The sequence below is a fragment of the Ranitomeya imitator genome, chromosome 3, assembly GCF_032444005.1.
Source record: "Ranitomeya imitator isolate aRanImi1 chromosome 3, aRanImi1.pri, whole genome shotgun sequence".
In the NCBI taxonomy this organism is placed as follows: domain Eukaryota; kingdom Metazoa; phylum Chordata; class Amphibia; order Anura; family Dendrobatidae; genus Ranitomeya; species Ranitomeya imitator.
Window position 1 is genome coordinate 429494730 of NC_091284.1, and position 22757 is coordinate 429517486.

At 42.5% G+C, this 22757-nt stretch overlaps 1 protein-coding gene across 2 annotated transcripts in view; it reads right to left on the reverse strand.

Annotated features, from left to right (window-relative positions):
- Positions 1 to 22757, reverse strand: part of TAF15 (TATA-box binding protein associated factor 15) — a 72569-nt gene that overhangs the window by 10870 nt on the left and 38942 nt on the right. The window contains exons 5-8 of one of the 2 annotated variants that reach the window (XM_069757270.1): positions 19694 to 19775; positions 17111 to 17322; positions 13150 to 13270; positions 2898 to 2932 (exon numbers count right to left, since the gene is read on the reverse strand). In XM_069757270.1, the coding sequence (XP_069613371.1) occupies positions 2898 to 2932; positions 13150 to 13270; positions 17111 to 17322; positions 19694 to 19775 (450 nt within the window). Of the gene's footprint in view, positions 1 to 2897; positions 2933 to 13149; positions 13274 to 17110; positions 17323 to 19693; positions 19776 to 22757 lie in introns of both variants that reach the window. The other variant, XM_069757269.1, reaches the window with a different exon arrangement.

Sequence of the window (22757 nt, forward strand, 5' to 3'; positions counted from 1 at the left end):
TATAGGAACAAGCATTCCTTAATCCTCTTCTAAACTATATTCTGATTTAGATGATGAGACCATTTGTTAAGCATCTTTGCTGTGAAAGTGACAGTTCTTGTTGTGCACTGGGGGACCCTGGTTGGAATAAACACTGCCCCTATATATATATATATAACCTAAGGGACAATAAAACTGCAAGTTTATTGTGAAAGCGCAATTAAAAAGTGAATTTCACAATTATTTTGCAGTATAAACATGCTGCCAATCACCTGATGGCCAAGCGAAATTCAGCATAAAAGGATCATTGTTCTTGGCTCCTGTGTAAACAGGACTCACACTGTCAAGACCAATGGCACCCCATGTACACTATGCAATCTAGTATAGATTGCTTGCATGCACCATTTACCTTGATCTGTTTGTGAAAACACGCAAACGACTGCTGATCGGTAGAAGTTTACCAATCTGTGTAAACAGATCCTTAAGGTACCTTCACACTGAACAACACAACGATATCGATAGCGATCCGTGACGTTGCAGCGTCCTGGATAGCGATATCGTTGTGTTTGACACGCAGCAGCGATCAGGATCCTGCTGTGACATCGTTGGTCGGAGCAGAAAGGCCAGAACTTTATTTCGTCGCTGGATCTCCCGCAGACATCGCTGAATCGGCGTGTGTGACGCCGATTCAGTGATGTCTTCACTGGTAACCAGGGTAAACATCGGGTTACTAAGCGCAGGGCCGGTTACCAGTGTAAATGTTAAAAAAAAAAAAAAAAAACACTACATACTTACATTCCGGTGTCTGTCCCCTGGCGTTCTGCTTCCCTGCACTCCTCCTGCATCCTGTGTCAGCGCCGGCTTGCCGTACAGCAGAGTGTGCTTTACGGCCGGCGCTTACACAGTGCAGGGAAGCAGAACGCCGGGGGACGCGACAGACACCGGAATGTAAGTATGTAGTGTTTTTGGGTTTTTTTACATTTATACTGGTAACCAGGGTAAACATCGGGTTACTAAGCGCGGCCCTGCGCTTAGTAACCCGATGTTTACCCTGGTTACCCGGGGACCTCGGGATCGTTGGTCGCTGGAGAGCCGTCTGTGTGACAGTTCTCCAGCGACCAAACAGCAAAGCTGCAGCGATCGGCATCGTTGTCTAGATCGCTGCAGCGTCGCTAAATGTGACGGTACCTTAAGTCTTCCTGCAGCCCACACAAAACTCCCCCCACTAAAATGGAAAGTTTGGTTGGAACAACATATTACCTCTACACAGAAAAGGTGATAATGAATATATCAATAGGGGAAGGAGAGGGGGTCCAACCTCAGAGACCCCTAATCATTCCCAAAACAGAAGTCTTGTTGATGGGACTGCCACAGAGACAGCCTTACTTGGGTATCGGTCACTCCATTACCAACTGAATGGAGAAGTTGACCGTACTTCTTATTCGGTCAATCAGTAGGGGTCTCTGCCTACCGACTCTCACAACAGGCTGGTAGTTGTGACCTTGTGAGCACTAGTGCTAACCACTACAAAACCCATCTCCGTGCCATGCACGCAGCTTACTAAAACAGTACTAGATACAGTTTTGTATTTTGCTTTTTTTATGCATGACGGGACATTTATGAATGCTAGAGAACCGTCTTAGGCAGCCAAAAAGTGTATGTATGAATAACTTCATGGGGTTCTCTGACGCAGCAGTGCGATTCTGGCTGCATTTACAACTATTACTGATTACTAGTAAGCAATGAACATTCAGCTTACTAAATGGCTGCAATAGCTATGCATTACAGCACATGGTCACTGGCTTTCATTCAATGATACTGCAATCACTTTGCACTGAAAGAGAAAATCTTATCCTTAATGATGGATGACCTCTGGTCCCGTCAGCATCGCAACATATTTTTTCAAGGACAGAGAAATTGGATTATAAATAGTCGCATATTGAGGGCACATGCACACCAGGCATTTCTGCTGCAGATTTCGTTGCCCTAAAGCTGCACATTCCACCATGTCTATTGTAAAGGGTAAAATCTGCTCCGTCCCCTCATCACCACCGGAGCTGCAGGTACCCTCTAACATACCGTATTGTCCTCCATTGCCCCGTAGGCTGTAAGCCCGCAATTGCTGGGCGTTCTACCCTCTGTACCTGTGTCACTGGTATTAATTTATAGTGTGCATCAATTGTGCTATAAAATTCTGCAGTATAAATTAACATACGGTACCATTTCAAAGTCGTAAAATGGTCATTTTACACTGAAGAAATTCTTCAGATTGAGATTTATTAAAAAAAAATTCCACAACCGATCAGCATTGCTACTACATTTTGCTGTGAATTTTCCATCTGTGGACAAGTGGAGAATCCGCTGCCTGTGCCCTTTCATGTGCATGTACACTAATACTGCCTTGTTGAGCAAGAATATCTGAAAATTTCAAGTTAGATGCTACATTTTATAGAAACAACCAACAACTCAAAAGATATAACAAAAGTATCATGGTTTTCCACACTGACTTTTGTTTAATTTACCGTATGTGGCAAAAAGCTCAAATTAGGAAGCATCTGGTCTGTGATCTTAATGGGCTAGACACACAGAAGCAAACCACCATGGTAGCCTTCTTGTATAGAACCTAGGATTATTTTTCTCACCTATTCAGTGGAAACTTGCCACAACAATATAAACAGCAACTGATCCGGCAGGGACTTTGAGCAGCAGATTAAGAGCAGTGAGAAAAACTTGCTATATCTGAGGGTTGGAAGTGTTTCTTCATAGTCCTTACCATAGAAGCAGTCCGCACACTTGCCTTCTGAACGTATATTTGCACACATATAAGACAGCATTTATTACTGGCCTGAAACAAGTTGAGGAGTCCTGTTCAATGCAACAGGAATTCCACCGAAAGGATCTATTTTCTTGGCACTTACCACCAAAATTTTTGAAGCCACCTCGGTCGCCACCGCTGCGGAGGAAAAAGTGGAGACATGATTTTTTTGCCCCCCTTCACCACAAAGGGCTGTTGAACTCAAACCCCAAGCTGCCGTCTAGACCAGTGTAGCTTCCCTTTTAAAACCCCATATACACATGGTTATGGAAAAACAAAGACTTTACCATTTTTAAAGAAGTTCTCCAGGATTAATGAATTCTGCACACTTCAAACAAAGGTTACGTACCCAATGGATTTTGTTGGGTGAATGAGGCAGATTTACCATACATGTTACATTGCACATGGTGATCTGCAGTATAGTTTGACATGTGGATTTTCACATGCAAATTCACAGCACAAAATCCGCTGCATATACATCTTGTGGGGACGTAAACTTAATGTTGCAGGAAAACTTGAAAGTGGAAGTGATCTCCATTCACTAGTTTAAAGGGTGTGTTCACGTGTGATCATGTTATTAAAATTTGGTAATTTGGCTGGCTAGAACTGAGCATAACAGGGTGGTTTGGATTTTTTTTTTTTTTTTTTTTTTTTTAACACTTGGAAATGTGATAAAATAATTACTTCATCAATCCTCAGGCTGCTCCAGTAGCGATGACTGGCTTCGGCAGTCATGTTTGCATGTATATCACGTGACCGCTGAAATGGTCACGTGAATGATGAAAATGACGAACGCTCCAGGATCAGTGGGAATTGTTATTTTAAACACTTTCAGTCATTAATCAATTTTCTATTTTTCCTCAATACTCCTCACATACACTGGAGAATATCTTTAAGAGTTGAAAAGTTAAAATCATTATTACCTTCCAATCTCTGGAAAGTCAGGCCAGTCTGTGTAAATAAAGCACTGTATAGGGAAAATCTAGCTACATTTTTTTTTAGTGCCCTATAGTTCAAATCCTCATCATTTTCAAGATTATTTCCATGAGCATTATTGGTTATGAATAGAAGCAGCTTCCCTTATACTGAGGACCTAACCACATCCTTACCTTTAATGTAGCATTTGTTACTAATGTTATTCACTCAAAGGAAGCAGAGCTATAGGAAATAGTAAGGAAGTGAAAAATTGGATTAAAAGGAACCTGTCAGCTGATTCATGCTGCTGTAAAACACAGTAAAAATGAATCAGACACCAACTTAAAGGGCCACTGTCACCCCCCTGCAGCCGTTATAAACTAAAAGAGCCACCTTGTGCAGCAGTAATGCTGCATTCTAACAAGGTGGCTCTTTTAGTTTTGTGTTCAGGTATTACTAAAATAAAGCGTTTTGAAACTTTGCAAAAATACCTGTCTTTGTCCACAGAGGCGGGTCCTCACTCCCCAGCTTGAACGGTATTCTGCCGTCACTCACATCTTCAGGGGCTTTAGGTGCCGCCCCCTCCGCGCTGTTTTCTGTTCAAATCCGGTGCCGGCGCTGTGTAAATGTTTGTGGGGCAGGCGCAGTAAGCTCTGGCGGTCTGAAGTCCCAGCCAGGCTTGCAGACTGCGCCTGTGCTGGCAGTGCGGCCACCCACCTCGGTAATCCCTGCACCCCACACTGTGTTATGCATTCTGCACAGTGCGGGGCTAGGATTCCTGGGCATGCGCACTGCGCTTCTCAGCCTGTCACCCAGGTCCCCCGCCCTACAGCGTCTTTATACTGTAATCAGCTGATCGTGCCTCCTCCTTCTCTCACTAGCAGTCGCCGGGAAAGAACCAACATTGGAAACTTGCCTGCTAGCTGGTGTGTGTTTTTTCTAGGTGTATTCTTTTGGTGCATGCAATCTGTTACTAAATTGGTGGCGAAATTTACCCAGCGAGAATGAAAGTTATATACTGATGTGGACATAACTTATACCGCACTGTGGATGCATATTGGTTGTTGGGGGGCATTAGACCACACTGCAGCTGAATATACGGAGATATTGGGGAGCATTATGCCGCCCATATGCCATATATTCAGCTGCAGTGTGGTCTAATGCCCCCCCAACAACCAATATGCATCCACAGTGCGGTATAAGTTATGTCCACATCAGTATATAACTTTCATTCTCGCTGGGTAAATTCGCCACCAATTTAGTAACAGATTGCATTCACCAAAAGAATACACCTAGAAAAAAAACACACACCAGCTAGCAGGCAAGTTTCCAATGTTGGTTCTTTCCCGGCGACTGCTAGTGAGAGGAGGAGGCACGATCAGCTGATTACAATATAAAGACGCTGTAAGGCGGGGGGCGGGGGACGTGGGTGACAGGCTGAGAAGCGCAGTGCGCATGCCCAGGAATCCTAGCCCCGCACTGTGCACAATGCATAACAGTGCGGGGCAGGGATTACCGCGGTGGGTGGCCGCACTGCCAGCACAGGCGCAGTCTGCAAGCCTGGCTGGGACGTCAGACCGCCAGAGCTTACTGCGCCTGCCCCACAAACATTTACACAGCGCCGGCGCCGGATTTGAACAGAAAACAGCGCGGAGGGGGCGGCACCGAAAGGCCCTGAAGATGTGAGTGACGGCAGAGTACCGTTCAAGCTGGGGAGTGAGGACCCGCCTCCGTGGACAAAGACAGGTATTTTTGCAAAGTTTCAAAACGCTTTATTTTAGTAATACCTGAACACAAAACTAAAAGAGCCACCTTGTTAGAATGCAGCATTACTGCTGCACAAGGTGGCTCTTTTAGTTTATAACGGCTGCAGGGGGGTGACAGTGGCCCTTTAATTATTGCATACATGTATGTTCTACTCTGAAAGGCTGCCGATTCAGGAAAACATACTGAATGCGCCAGCCGGGGGTTAAACATCTTGGATGACAGGTCACAGACATATGTCCCAGCTGGCTTCTCCTTGCCTGCTTCCTAAGAAACTTGTCTCTCCATACACACTGTAATGTACAACAACAAATTGTATTGTGGTACCGTGTTTGCCAGAAAAATCGATGTGAATACTTTTCTGCTTAATGATGTCAGAAGTATTCTAGGAGTGATACCTTTATTGGCTAACCAGAAAATATTATGTTTGCAAGCTGTCAGAGCACAGTGGCTCCTTCTTCAGGCAAGTTTGTGTGCTCTGAAAGCTTGCAAACATTTTCTGGTTAGCCAATAAAGGCATCACTCCTAGAATACTTCTGTCATCATTGGGCAGAAAAGTATTCACATCGTACACACTGTAGAAATTCACGATCAGCAGAAGGTAGCGTTCACACAGGCAATGCGGTTTTGTCCAAACGTGCAGTTTTATTGCTTTCATAAAACTCAAAAGGTATTCAGAACCAAAAACGGCTTCTTCTGGGCACAAAAGAATAACAAAATAAATAGTTCATTCAACTGCACGTGTGTCAGTGTAGGCTCACCCGAATAGACAGTAGTTCTTTCTCCCAGGGAAAACTTTCACCTTCTGTTTAAGCTCTAGCAGTTTCCAGCACTGATAGAAGTTCCAGGTCAACTCCATGCACAGTTCACACTGAACAGGGTTACTCTGCAGCTCCAACACACAGACTGCTCAGCTTCCCTAGCTGCCACATGCAATCTCCATACAGAGAGGGACTCTGGCTCATCACCCCTAGATCCAGCTCACATTTTGGCTGGTCGCTCACCAGTTGTTCAACACACTCCACTATGCTCAACATCCCCAACAGACAGAGCTCTCAAGTGAACACGTGCCCTAGTTCTTAGTCAAAGCTAGTCAGGTGCATCTAATAACTACCTGCAGTGTTAGAATTTAACCCAGTCCAATCTGGCTTTGCTACAACACACATGGTGACAGACCTTTCAGTCTAGGAGAGTGGTGCAGCAAGAAGCCACACATGACATACCTAAGACTACTGTATATACTGGAGTATAAGCCGAGATTTTCAGCCCATTTTTTGGGCTGAAAGTCCCCCCCTCGGCTTATACTCGAGTCATACCCAGGGGTCGGCAGGGGAGGGGGAGCGGGGCTGGCTAATTATACTCACCTGCTCCTGGCGCGGTCCCTGGTGCCCCAGCTTCTTCCTGTACTGAGCGGTCACATGGTACCGCTCATTACAGTAATGAATATGATGCTCCACCTCCCGTAGGGGTGGAGCCGCATATTCATTACTGTAATGAGCGGTAACAGTGACCTCTCAGTACAGGAAGAAGCTGCGGCGCTGGGGAACCAGGGACTGCACAGCGCCAGGAGCAGGCGAGTATAATGGGGAGGAGGAGCGCTGCGCAATATTCACCTGCTCCCCGTTCCGGGCGCCACTCAGTCTTCAGCATCTTCTGCAGTGATGCTCAGGTCAGAGGGCGCGATGACGTGGTAAGTGCGCGCCCTCTGCCTGAACGTCCGTGCAGAAGATGGAGTGGAGCCGGAACGAAGTCAGGTGAATATTAAAAGCACCGGGGCCTGAGCAACGGAGAGGCGAGTATGATTTTTTTTTTATCGCAGCAACAGCAAATGAGGCAAGTGTCTGTATGGAGCATCTTATGGGGCCATAACGTTTGTGCAGTACTATATGGGGCAAGTGTCTGTATGGAGCATCCATCTTATGGGGCCATAATCAACATTTGTGCAGCATTATATTGGGAAAATGTGTCTATGGAGCATCTTATGGGGCCATTATTAACCTTTATGTAGGATTATATGGGGCATATTTTAATATGGAGCATCTTATGGGGCCATCATAAACTTTATGGAGCATTATATGGGGCTCCTGATTCAATATGGATATTCAAAAACACTTAACCTACTGATGTCTCAATTTTACTTTTATTGGTATCTAATAATAATAATAATAATAATAATTTTATTTATATAGCGCCAACATATTCCGCAGCGCTTTACAAATTATAGAGGGGACTTGTACAGACAATAGACATTACAGCATAACAGAAATACAGTTCAAAACAGATACCAGGAGGAGTGAGGGCCCTGCTCGCAAGCTTACAAACTATGGGGAAAAGGGGAGACACGAGAGGTGGATGGTAACAATTGCTTTAGTTATTCGGACCAGCTATAGTGTAAGGCTCAGGTGTTCATGTAAAGCTGCATGAACCAGTTACCAGAACTTTCTTTTGACTTTCTTTTGACTTCAGAAGTTTTCTTTCATGTTACTTTTGACATTTACCAGTAGCTGCTGCATTTCCCACCCTAGGCTTATACTTGAGTCATTAAGTTTTCCCAGTTTTTTGTGGCAACATTAGGGAAGAAAGGGGGAGGGGCAGCTTATACTCAAGTATATACGGTATTTATCCCTGGCACCTCATCCTCAACTGGCTTTTAAAGAATTTTTAAATGTTCAGTATTTGGTCACTATTTTACATCAGCATCTGTAAGCCAAAAGCATAAGGGGAACAATGAGAGGGAAAGTATAATAGAAACACGTCAACACTTCAGTATTTTTCACCCACTCCTGGTTTTGGCTTACACATTGAGGTCAAATACTGAACCCGTGAAAATGGCCTTTCAGAGGAAAAGGTATGTCTGCAATAATGGAGCTTGATCTCTGATTAATGCTACCCTTTTTGGATCCCTTAAGTAAGTCGTGCAAGTTTTCATGACTGATCAACTCTGTGTGGGTGAGACTTCTCAAAACACAGAATTTTAAGCATTTTGCCTTGCTTTTTCTTCTTTAAAGCTTCCTATTATATAATTAAATACTCCCATGCACTTGCACATAATGACTCATTAATTGCCTTGAGAATATTTTTTTTTGCCAGGAAATTACTTCGGGCTTGTCCACACGCTGCGTTTTTTTTACCCATGGACAAGTCCTCCCTCCCCCCTCAAAAAAAATAAAAATTGACGGTTCCAGCAAAGTAAATGAGAATTTTGAATTTTCATGTACACGCTGACTTTTGCCATGCAAATTTGAACCATCAAAGCAGTTTTTAAAACCTGCAGCATGCCTACTTTTAACCATTTTCAAACGAATGGGGAAAAGCACAAGTAAAAATGCATTAAAAATCCGCTCCAAAAATTCAAATGTGTACACGTACCCTAATCAGTAAGGCGGTGGGCAACAAAATATTGCCAGAGGCTTTTTTTTTTTTGCATTTTCAATCCCAACTTTACGTACTTTTAATTCAAGATGTTACTAACAGGAGTGGAAAATGGATATGAAATATTTGCACTGTGCATTATGAATTATATTCTCTTACTTTTTCAATTATTAAGTATTAAATAAGGTGATGGTCTTTAGGTAAATTTTGTAGTATTACTTGCCTCAAATAGTACTTTATTTTCTCATAAATAGATTCTAGTGTCTGATGAAGGTCTTTTGCATGACAAACGTCACAGTAATCAGTGGATTGCACGACTGTACTACAATAAACTTTTCTTCAGTTGCATCTATTCTTCGAGTATCGGGTTCTTTGGATTATAGGTTGTCATGTGCTAGAAGTGCCTTGATCCTGTTGCTATGAAAAGTTTTAACCATGTTGTTCTTCCTGTGCAACTATGCCCTCTTTATACTAATTTAGCCTAATGTTGCAAATGATATTGCAATAACAAAGGATGAGGGGCATACACCACTACCAGACATCTTCAGTAGGAGGACAAGCAGCAAACAAACCGATCCTTCTCCCAATTATCTCAAAGGAATCCTTGACATTAAGGGATCCACAGTGATTATACTCCGCATTGAAACTTAAAACCGATTTAGTCCTATGATGTGTGTCCAAGCAAATCTCACAACATTGTGCACAAACACACAAAGATGTAGGAACACTCCAGCTGTTAGCAGGTATGCGCAATAGATTTATTAAAGAAGCCCCTCCCCCCTCGTGTGCATGTGTATACTTGTATGGTGTTTCGTGTCAGCGTGATAATATTCTCAACTACCACCGCTTCCTCTGGGATCCAGTGCCGTCCAGCTCCTCTTCTCAGTGATGTCACGGCTCTTCAGACTATCCGATTCACACTATGTGTGAGCCAAAAATCTTTTACAATGGAAGCCTATTGAGTTTCCTTCTAATGCTACATAGGCTTACAGTGTAAAAGCAGAGTGGTGACAGTCACTGAGAAGAGGATCGGGATGGCATGAAATCCTGGAGTTGAGGCGAGTATATTAATAAACTTACACTATACTACAAACACACAAAAAGATTAATGGGAGTGCTGTTTTAAAGACCCACAGAACCTGCATAAATACATACAATTTTAAATTCTTAATCCAATTAAATATGGCAGTACTTTGTGAAAGAGAATGGTAAGATAATCCTGAATTTGAAAAGTCAGAACCCAAAGAGAAGAAACAAGACCGGATACTCAAACTGAATCGGTTGCCAGGTTTACTACAACATTGAAATGTGGAGACTTTGTGGGTTTATTTTCAATTTGCCTCTTGAGCAGCTCACAGCTATGCAGTCTCCTCACTTCCTTGTTACATTCATGTCTACAATGTAACCACTGTATTTACATATAGATAACTGTGCCTTCGAACAAGCACACAGATCAGGAAAGCAAGTTTCATGATTGGGCAAAGTAAACCAGAAACTGCCAATGCTGGGTGCCTGCGGGAGTGTGATTCTATAGGACTAATAAGAGCACTTTAGTCAGGAGCTGGGATGGAGGGGAGCAACTAACTGCTGTGTAATTATAAATTAAAGAATTAGGAGTTAAAGGGAGCCAGTCAGAAGAATCAACCCTCCTAGGCTGTCTAGGTAGGCATATAGTTGGTAGAAAGTTGAATAAAATGCTACCTCAGGAGAGCAGACTGCCAATCATTACATCCCAATTGTAATGCCAGCCTTTATTTAAAGTCTGCAGATTTTTCATTTTAGACCAGACAACCCGCTTTAAAATAAGCTCTAGAAGCAGATTCTCAGGGAGAAAAAAAAGTGGATTTCTCTGGAATAAGACATCAGATCGCAGATATAAAGGCATCATTATTTTCAGCTTCTCATCACCTGCATGCCCATATAAACTGCTTTGGATATTCCCATTAACTGCTCTTGGAGGGTGGTCAAGCTTCTTGGAAGCAAGCTATGCAAAATGTAACAAAACTATTAGTCAAATGACAGGTGAAAAGGGGGGGGGGGGGTCTTGCTTCATTACCATTAATGTTATCATCATCAACTTGTATGTAATACAGCTATTCAAATCTAACATGTTCATTTGTCATTTCATTTTGTCATGGGACTGGATGTACATTACTCAGGTTTCATCGCAGAAAACAAAGCACACTGCAATGGAACAGACTACAAAATAAAAAACAATTCACAAACTAAATGGGGAATAGCATTGAGGAGTACAACAGACTGTTAGAAAATGGTACAGATCTACACAACAGTGACAGCATCTGATGTCAGGAGATTTATAATTAAAAAAAAAAAAAGAAAAAAAGGTAAACTTTTATACAAATCCATCATTAACAGTAAAAAATTATCTTACAAAAATATTTGGATTATTAGTTTCCAATAATATTTGATTATCTTCCAATAATCCAAATTATTGTCCAATACAGAGAACATGTTTTTGCCAATTAATTTTAGAAAAATAATTAGTTCAAGAACATTGGTGAAGATATGGCCTGGTGCACTATTATAATCTTTAAGAATTTCTTAGTACTTGAGATTCTGATTTGGCTTTTATCATAAATCATATTGCAAGGCTCGTTGAAAGAGTCGATAGTAACTTGTAGGATCGCTGCTTCCAATAGGTGGCGCTAGAGTTCATGTTCTCATCTTCTCTGAAGAGGCAATCTGCATATTTAATTTCCCAGAGGAGCATACAAGGTGTTTAAGTCTCCTCATACTGGGGAGTCAGACCTGGCAAGTCACTCTCCACAAGGAAAAACTTAACCCTTAGATCTGTACTTTGAAAATGTTATCCACTGTGGACAAACCCTCTACAAAGGCCATTAAGGTCCCAACCTCAATTCTGAACGCCCAAACGAACATCAAAAGGATCCATGATGCTGTTAGACACGGCGGACATGGCAGCTGTAATATACCTATGTAAAAGACCTTGGGCTGAAACTATTAACTAATATTGGGGCATTGCACACAATCCACTGAAATGAAAGCAAAATCTTGCAGATTTGTGTAATAGACACAAATTGCAGAAGCTTTGTTTAGGCCAACAGAGGGAATTCAATGAATGTCAACTTTGTCATGTTACTAGTGATGAGCGAGTATACTCGTTGCTAGATGACTGCTCAGAGATTTAGTTTTCATTATGGCAGCTGAATAATTTACTGCTACTAGCTAGCTTGATTACATGTGGGGATTCCCCAACAACCAGGCAACCCCCACATGTACTCAGCCTGGCTAGTAGCTGTAAATCATTCAGCTGCCCCAATGAAAACTAAATCTCCGAGCAGTCAAATACTCGGAGGTCACCAGAGCGTGCTCGGGAAAACTCAAGGAACGAGTACACTCGCTCATCCCTACATGTTATATATGCCATACAAGATTACATATATAAAAACAACTTTAATTAAAGCGTACCTCCACTTTCAAAACAAAAAGCAGGACTTTGCAAAGTGATTATTTTGTTAAAACACTTTTGGAAGTTTTTTTTTACTGTTAACACACACTACGGACTCCACATACTGGGCAGTGTCCTGCTCATTCTTCATCGTGGTAGCAAGCATCACAGTATACTACTGCGCTCATGCACTGAAAGCAGTAGTGAAGAGCAACAAGCAGGACACAGCACTTTAGGCGATCCTGTACTTTAAGAGCAAAAAATTAACAATTATACAGCACAGTGCTGCACTACAATCATTTTTCTTTTGAAAGTGTTCTAGGCAGTGCATGACCCTATGTAAATAGGACTTGAACTGCAAAGAACCACGGACGTTTCTGCGCACTAAGCCATCTATTTAAGATCACGCAGGGTGCATAGTTTACCTTGGTCTGATGGTGAAAACAGGAATTTAAACGAACGCACGTCGGTCCATGTAAACCAGTGTTTGCCAAATTCCAGTCCTCACTGCCCACAAAACATGTTTTCAGGATTTTCTTAGTATTACACAGGTGAGAGGATCTGTGGCATTTTCTGATGCCTTGATACCAATTTTTTTTATCACCTGTGCAATACCCAAAGCATAACTGAAAACATGATCTGATGGGGCCCATGAGGACTGGTGTTTGGGAAATACTGATGTAAATGAACTCAGTCTTTAAAAGCAATAAAATGAATGCACACAGCCCAGTAGAATAGATGAAAAATATTAAAGTTGAGCAGGACATTAAATTCCATAAAGATTTACATTTCAGGCACAAGATGAATATAGTATGCAGATTGTATTAAACTAGTATTAGTTTATTCAAAAGGGCTAAATAACATTTAGACTAACCTCATCTCGGAAGGTCTGTCTGAATCATAGCTACCGCGACCTCTGCCACCACCGAAACTCTGAGAGCCACCATATCCTCGATCACTACCACCACCATACTTGCCGTAATCACGACGGTCATCTTCTGTACACAGAAACAAAATGTTAAATTAAACATAAAATTAAAAAAAACATCTTATCCCAATTTATTAAGTAACTATTTCTAATTCTCACATCTACTATATAATTGTCTAAGGGTCACTTCCATCTGTCTGTCTGTCCTTCTGTCTGTCACGGTTATTCATTCACTGATTGGTCTCGGCAGCTGCCTCTCATGGCTGCCGCGACCAATCAGCGACAGGCACAGTCCAGAAGAAAATGGACGCTCCTTACTCCCCGCAGTCAGTGCCTGTCGCCCGCATACTCCCCTCCAGGCACCGCTAACACAGGGTTAATGCCGCGGGTAACGCACTCCGTTACCGCCGCTATTAACCCTGTGTGTCCCCAACTTTTTACTATTGATGCTGCGTATGCAGCATCAATAGTAAAACGATCTAATGTTAAAAATAATCATAAAAAAAACAAAACCTTATTCACACCTTCCGTCATCGCGTCCTCTCCTCGGCACTGCAAGTGGCAGGTTCCGCTTCCAAAGATGCTATGGGAGAAAGACCTTCCATGATGTCACGGTCATGTGACCACGACGTCATGGAAGGTCCTGCGCTCATACCAATCCTGGGACCGGACACAAGCACCGGAACTACAACGGGCTCCTCGGATGGTGAGTATGTTTCTTTTTTATTTTTTAACCTGTTACCTACGTGGCTCTGGCCAATACACTACGTGGCTCTGGCCAATACACTACGAGGACATGCATATTCTAGAATACCCGATGCGTTAGAATCGGGCCACCATCTAGTTTACTATAAACATCCAGGTAGTCCACACTTTACTCTGCACTGACATTTTAAAACATCAATGCAGAGTAAACAGCTTGCAGGGGTGAGAAGCTGGCTGTAAGACACAGCAGACTCCTCACAGAGAAGGCTGACATGATTTAGAATCATGCTTGCCTTTCAGATCGCTGTGTACACAACACTGAGCATTGTGTATAGAAATTAGGAAGTACTAATGCGTTCATGAAATCGCTATGTGTAGGGAGGGAGCAGGAGGTGCCGAGTCCTATAAGACCAAGTCAGCTCCAGTATGCAGCCGGGAGGCTGAATTTACCAACCTCATAGGGACATAATGTTTTAAAGTGAGAAAGGGGAGAGCCAAGGATAATCGTACTTTATAGCCCTGCCCTCATAGGGGAACACATTTTAAAATGTTTTTTAATCATTATTTGAAGTTGTGAAAAATAGACAAGCAATTTCTATTTTCCTTTACATCCATGATATGACATTAAGTGCTGCTGACAGATACCAGGAGCAGTGGTGGAGATTCTGATCTGGACCCAGGAAGGGCAAGCAAAGCATTTTCTTTTTTTTTTACTGCAGAGGCTCTAGGGGGACACAAACTGGGCAGACACTGTTCATCACCTTAAAAGCATTTATAATCACCACTTGATTACCACGCCAGTGTCCAGCCAAATCAGACATCAGCAGTAAGGTGAATAACGAAAAGTATCCGCCACAGGAACAGATTACTGGAGCAACCTAAGCTTGATTCACAGAGACAGTGGGCAAGTGTGGCTCAGTTTGTCATTTTAGAAGCATCCCCTGAAGTTGCCCAGGTATTTAACATGTCAGATGAACATATTAACACCTTGTCGACATCCACCGCACAGTACGGCGCAGGTCGGTAGCAGGTGAATGGAGCTGGGGTCACGGGGTGAGCTAACCACAGACCCAGGAGATAATGGCTGTGACACAGCCAGGCCCTGTCTCAACAGCCACAAGTGGAGCGGAGACCCAATGACTGTTCACCTACAAAATGCAGCTGTCAAACTCGATAGCAGTATTAACAGTGTCTCTACATGGAGACACATCATTATATGCACCCATTGGTGCTCCTGTGACGCGATCGAGGGGCGCCGATGAGTTGCTTTGATAGCAGAGGATCTGTTGAAGACCTCCGTGCCAATCATGGAGTTCCACTGAAACCCAGCCCGTGGACTTCAAAGGAGACGGATTTTAATCATATGCAGCAATGCTGTGGTATTGTAGTATATAAGTAATCAGCCAATCGCAGGTTTAAGTCCCCTAGGAGGACTAATAAATGGTTAAAAAAAAAAAACAAGCTTAAAAAGTACAAGAGACCAGTTAAAATCACCGCCCCCCACCCCATTAAACATACAAAAAATGAAAACACTTGAATTACAATTCAATTTCACAATTTCACTGCACTTGGGATTTTTTTTATACCCATTCTCCAGTGCAGTATGTGGTAAAATGAATGGTGTCATTCAAAAGTAAAACTCGTCCTGCAAAGAACAAGCCCTCATACGGCTATGTGAACAGAAAAATAAAAAAGTTATGGTGCTCAGATGACGGAGAAAAAAAAGCCTTTGTAGGACCCATTCACAAGAATAAAACAGTCAACTATGAAGCTGTGGGGGAAAAAAAATCAGCGCAAAATAGGGTCTTACCCGGTGGATATTTAAAATATTTACTTAGATGATACTATTTATATCCATTATTAGAGGGAAAATTATCAGGGAGATGTTAGCTGCAGCAGATCCACGGGTCAGCAAGTGACCAAATCAAGCTTGGAGTGAAAGGAATATTGTCGACATTACCCGCGCTGCTGAATAAAATTCCAATCCAGACGAGATGAGTCAAATATGGTGGTTTTATTTTACGTGTTTCGGAGTATTCCCTCACTACTTTATCAGGAATTTACCACTTGTATCCATACAGCTACAAGTGGTAAGTTCCTGATGGAAGTAGTAATAGAATACTTCAAAACGCGTAGAATAAAACAACCATATTTCACTCATCTCATCTGGATTGGAATTTTATTCAGCAGCGCGGGTAATGTCGACAATATTTCTTTCACTCCCAGAATAAAGCAGTCACACATACACCAGCAAGAAAACTTACCACCTATTAACATATACCTTAAAATGGGTTTCCCCACTAAGTGCATTTTAATCAATAAATCTTAGAATAAAAAGAAGTTCATCAATTGGATGTGTGTAAATAAATTGTTCATGTGCTGAGAATCTTATAAATGTGCCCCTGCTGTGTAATGGCTGTGTGACTGTACAGGAACATGGTCTGATCATGCCACAGCTCCTGGGCAGGGGAGGAAGCAAACATTACAGCACAGGATCACAAATTATTCTTTTTGTGAGGAAAAACATTTCCCTGCCTGTTTTTAAGCAATATTTTAACTCACAAAGATTCAGCTGCTTTCCCGTGCTGTCCTGTCTGTATACTCTTCTGCTTCCTCCCCTGGCCAAGAGATGTGGTGTGATCAGACCATGTTCCTGCACAGTCAGACAGCCATTACACCGTATATAACCGGGTCACATTTATAATATCTCCGCACAGGAAATTGTTTTTTTTTTTGTTTTTAAACACATCCAAGATCTATTGATTTCAAATGTTGAATAAAATTAACTTTGCTCATGGAAAACCCCTTTAAGGAACTGAATTGTTCCTGGAGCTTGGGCACTGTAAGGCTTCTACAGGATTGCTTCTGGGTACAATTGTACCAAACTATCAGCTGTGTTGGAGCTTTGTTTAGAAACTGCAATTGAGAATTCAATGTTTTCACGCCAAGTAGATCCTGAATACAGACGTAAGCTACACTTGACATTCACTTTTAGAACCCCTCTTGGCTCTAGGAGGGAAAGAGAGGAGGTGAAACTGTTTCAATACTGAAACATGGACAAAACAGTCATCTTTTAACCATGGCTGCAGCTTTCAAAGGGTTTTGGTTTGAAAAAAAATAAACTGAGAGACTACTTTACGCTGACTGTTGCAATTTTCACAGATCTAAGGGTCCGCTAATTAAATGAATAATAGTACTTCACCCTGAGAGGACTGGCTAAAACCCTCTTTCCGGGAGGAGTAAGAATGAGATTGTCCGCCATATCCTGACGATTCAGAGGATCCTTGGTTCTGCTGTTGCCCATAGGATGACCTTGGCTTTTGCCCATAGTCTTGCTGATCAAAGGAATCTTGGGGCTGCTGATAGGATGGTCTGCTGTTTCCAGACTGGTTTTCTTGTGAAGAATCTCTGCTGCTGTATTAGGAAATCAACATTTTCAAAAGAAAACAGGAGTATGATTACTACAAGAAACAAGAACTACTCAAGTGGGTGAGAAAACTCTACTGGAATTTCTGCTGCACGGAAGAATGGGTTTAGCAATTTAGACAACCAACAAGTCTGTAAAGGCCTCCAGCTTTCCATTAGGTTATGTTCACATTACTTTTCTGCCACACGTCAGTGACTGTCTGTGTTTCCATCCGAAGCCCCAATAAACAGAATTCAGGTGGACACTGCAAAAAATGAGGTCAGAGTGACTCAGTTTGCTCCCTTAACCCCTTCACGTTGCAGCAGTTTTTTGCTCCATTTCTTTAATTTTTCCGTCAAAATGGCCATGTGAAAGCTTGTTTTTTTGCAGGACCAGTTGTACTTTTGAACGACACCATTGGTTTTACCATATAGTGTGCTCAAAGGTTAAAAAAAAATTTTTAAGTACGGTGAAATTGCAAAGTAAAATGCAATTCCACAACTTTTAGGCTACGTTCACATTAGCGTTGCGCGCCGGTGACGCACCAAAAAACGCGCGCAAACGCACGCAAAAACGCTGCGTTTTGTGACGCGTGCGTCGTTTTTTGACGAAAATCGGACGCACAAAAAATGCAACTTGTTGCATTTTCTTGCGTCCGACGCTAGCGAAAACGACGCACGTGTCGGAAAATGCAACAAAAAAAACGCACGCGTCCCCCATGTTAAACATAGGGGCGCGTCGCCGCTGCGTCGCCGACGCAACAGCGATGCCCATTAGCGGAACGCTAATGTGAACGTAGCCTTAGGGATTTTTTTTTTTACAGTGTTCACCAAATACTAAAACTGACCTGCCACTGCTTCTCCAGGTCATTAGGGGTTCGCAGATATCAAACACGTATAGGTTGTTTTTTTATTTAAATTGTGAAAGAAAAAAAAAAAATCCATAAGTTAAAAAAAACTAAATAAAAATTGCGTCATTTTCCAAGACCCACACTGTCTTTATTTTTCATTATCTGGGGCAGCAAACAAAAACGTAATTCTGTTTTGACATTTTTGTTCGCTACGCCATTTAACGATCGGAATAATTCTTTTTATAGCTTGATAGATTGGGCGATTCTGAACGCGGCGATTCTGAATGCGGCAATACCAAATGTGTGGTTTTTTTTTATTGTTTTAATTTGAATGGGGCAAATAGGGGGTGTTTTAAATGGTTTTTTTTTTAGACTTCAATATTTTTAAAAACTTTTTTTTTTTTTTTTTACTTTTTGCATGCTTCAATAGTCTTCATGGGAGACTATAAGCTGCAGTTGTCTGATTGCCTGTGTGCAGGAGAAATGCTCACTTGCTATGACAACCGCAGGAGTCTCCTGCAGATCCCAGGTTGTCAAGCCAACCCAATGGCGACCCGCGGTCATGTGACATGGGTGTCGATGGGCGGGATTAGTGACGGTGGGATCACATTAAATGCCACGATTCCATCCGCAGCTGTTCGATACAAGTCAGCTGTTCAAAACAGATGACATGTGCCGGGAAAGATATGGGCTCAGCACCGGAACCCACAGCAAAGGGAAAGACAACATGCGCAGTACATGTACGGCGCCTGTCATGAAGGGGTTAAAGTCAATGTCCTAGTCAGTGTATCCACCTGAATCTCTGACTTTGGTGCTACAGATAAAAGCCCCCACAGGGCCACTAACATGTGGCAGAAAGGCGATTTGTACCTGGGCCCATCATCACTGCACCTTAACACCTGAACACCTTAACCTGCACTTTAACAGCATGCAGGGAGTTGCAGATTCAAAATAGCTGGAGTTGCTATACTAAGATGTGTTTACACTTGGTAGTTTTGCTGCAGAAATCTGCAAGACTAATGGCCTGTTCACAGGACCGTACCATTGACAGTCAAGTCTGCAAACTGTGCTAGTCTCCACAGTATGTGAGTGTAGGAGCCACCTGTTCACATGCACGTCTGGTCTGCAAACCAGACAAAAATAGTGAATACCGTGTTTTTCTTTTTCCAAACACAGCCCATTGGTCTGTGTAGGAAAATCAGCTATATACCCTGCATACTGGCATGTGGGTTCATTCTGCCCATGTACAAATAAAACTTGTCTGAACAAGCCCTTAAACATCCATTCCAGACTTCTGAATGTTTCAGATGCATGTGTATATTTTTAAGACCTACTCAGGCATACAAAGCAAATACAGAAATTTCTGCAACAAATTTGCACCTTGTGAAAACAACCTTAGGACTGGTACAAATTACCCTACAGAGACCATGCACTTTTAAACAAAAAGTTCTCAAAATTTGCTAAGGGTACTTGCTTTCTGAAAGCAAATATATAATGTAAAATTTGCTTAAATGAACGAAAACCCATACCCTCCTGTCGATTCAGATGTCTGTCCATAACCACCATAGGTTTGCTGACTTTCATAGGGGGCATGAGAGGACTGGCCATAACCTATAAAAAAAAAAAAAAATTCCACAGTTTATACAAAACAAACAGAATACAAATAAAGTATAATGCACGGTATCACTATGCAACATACATTACAATAGATAAATTATATGGAGCATACAATATCCATTGAAGGCGCTTCAGTCTTGGGAGGGTGTAAAATTCCCTTTTACAGGGAGCCCGTCACCCCCCCAGGTGTTTGTAACTAAAAGAGCCACCTTGTGCTGCACTAATGCTGCATTCTGACAAGGTGGCTCTTTTAGTTCTGCTTGCTGTAACCGCAGAAATAATCTTTTTTTGAAATTTGTCCCTCATACCTTGATATAGTCCTGAGGGCAGGTCTCTCTCCATAACATGACTTTGTTGGCCGAAATATGGAAAAATTATAGCTCTCAAAAAATGGTGATGCAAATTTTGTTTGCAATAAATAGCATCTTTTAGCGTGTCAAAGCAGCCAAACATAAAAAACCTATATAAATCTGGTATTGCTGCAATCGCTCCGACTCGAAGAATAAAGTCGCCTAATCACTTATACCACACGAGAAATGGCGTAAAAAAAAAAAATATATATATATAAAACCAATTCTTCACCTGCTGTTGATTTTTTCATTCTGCCTCCCAAAGATCACAGTAAGGCTCGGCGCACATTTATTCTGCGCTTGCATTGGGGTTTCTGTGTAATCTCTGAAATACATGATCCAGACAGAACCTCTGGCGGAAGATTCCCTATAATGAGGTAGATGGAGGCACTGTGGACGCCGTCTTACCTGTGATCCGGCAGTGTCTTTTTTTTTTTCTTTAAGGATTGCATAAAAGGGCCATTGGCCACAGTTTTGTGCACTGAAAAGAAGGACACCGCTGAACAGGGGCAGACGAAGTCCAGAGTAACTATGCTGCCTCATTATAGTGAATGGATCACTCAGGGTTTTCATCTGAATCACGTCACTCAAGAGATTTAGATGGAAACCCCAAAGTAAGTGCTCAGCGCAGAGTGCAGGATAAATGTGATCATAAATGTTATGTAAAATGTTCCCAATAAAAGTTTCAACTCAATCCACAAAAAAAGCAAGTCCTCACTCAGGTCCGTCATCTGTTAACAGAAATATAGGGGCTTCATCGATACTAATAGCAAAAAGGCTCTGGCAAAGCTAAAAAGCTCCTTGTCCCACAAAAGAAATTCAGCAAATTCTCCGCTCCCAAATCCAAATGCCCCCCGCTCCCTTCTGAGCCCCAGTGTACCTAAACCACATTTAGCGCCCACATGTTTGGCATTTCTGTAGTGATGAGAGCCAGCCTAACTTACAGGTGCGTGTCTCCAGAAGCATGAGCTGGGCATAACGTACTGGTCAATACAGTGTACTGGTCACACCGACGTTGGGAGTTTGCAATTTTCACTCAGCAACATCCACTGCTGCTTGTTTTTGGAAAACGCCCATGGAGTCAAAATCGTCACTACATCTGTAGATAAATTCCCAAAGGGGTATAATTTCCAAAATAGTGTCACTTGAGGGGGGGGGGGGGGGGGGATTCTGCTCTTCTAGCACGTAGGGGCTCTCTTTATAGCATCCACAAACTATTCTATAAAAATCTGTGTTCCAGGAGGCAAACAGCGCTCCATTCCTCCAGAGTCTCTCCATATGGCTAAGTAGTACACAGCCACATATGAGGTATTGCCACATTCAGTAGAAATTGTGGGACAAATTATGGTGCCATTTTTACCAATTTCTGCGTATTAAAATGTACAACATGGGGAGAACACAATCTTGGTGGTAAAAACGTAAATTATTTTATCTTTACTGCCCAATGGTATAAAGTCTGTGACACCTGTGGCATCAATATAATCGCTGCACCTATAGATTAATTTATTGAGCGGTCTAGTTTGTAAAATGGCATCACTTATGGGGGTTCTGCTGTGTTGGCACCTCTGGTGTAACAGGACACCCTCAAACAAGTGCAGCAAAATCTGCACTGTATATGCTGCTTCTTCCCTTCTGAGCTTTGCACTGTGCCTCAAAAGTAGTTTTCAACGACATGGGCTGTGAACTCAGCAGAAATTGCATAACAAATTTTGGGGTCCATTTTCTCCTGTTACCCTTGTGAAAATACAAAATTTGGAGCTAAAAGATTTTTGAGAGAAAAATTTGATTTTTTTATTTTCACGGCTTAACATTATAAACTTCTGTGAAGCACCTGGGGGTTCAAGGTGTACACATTTAGATAAGTTCCTTGAGGGGGTCTAGTTTCCAAAATAGGGTCACTTGTGGTCTTTTTTCACTGATTAGGCACATCAGGGGCTCTCCAGATGGGACATGGTATGCGTTAATTATTCCAGCAAATTTTACATTTAAAAAGTCAAATGGAACTCCTTCCCTTCCAAGCCCTGTGCCAAACAGTTGCTGTCCCCCACGTATGGGGTATCAGCATGTTAGGGGGTGGTTAAAGATTCCCACTACACCAGTTTACCTGTGTAAAAATAAAATATGTTATTGGTGCTTTAGGCTACTTTCACACTAGCGTCGGAATCTCCCCGTCGCAATGCGTCGGTGAGAGATTCCGACGCTAGCGTTTAACGCACTGCACAACGGAGGCAGCGGATACATTTCTCCGGCGCATCCGCTGCCCCATTGTAAGGTGCGGGGAGGTGGGGGCGGAGATCCGGCCGCGCATGCGCAGTCGGAAAAAGCGGTCCGTCAGGAGCAAAAAACGTTACATGTTGCGTTTTTTGCTCCCGATGGTCCGCCAAAGCACGACGCATCCGTCGCACGACGGATGTGACGTGTGGCAATCCGTCGTCAATACAAGTCTATGTGGAAAAAACGCATCCTGCAAGCACTTTTGCAGGATGCGTTTTTTCTGCAAAACGACGCATTGTGACGGATTGCAGTTAACGCTAGTGTGAAAGTAGCCTTAGCCACTTAATGGCAGCGGTTTGCAGATTCATACAATTGCCACCTGTATGTCAGTTGGCACAAAGGGAGATAACCA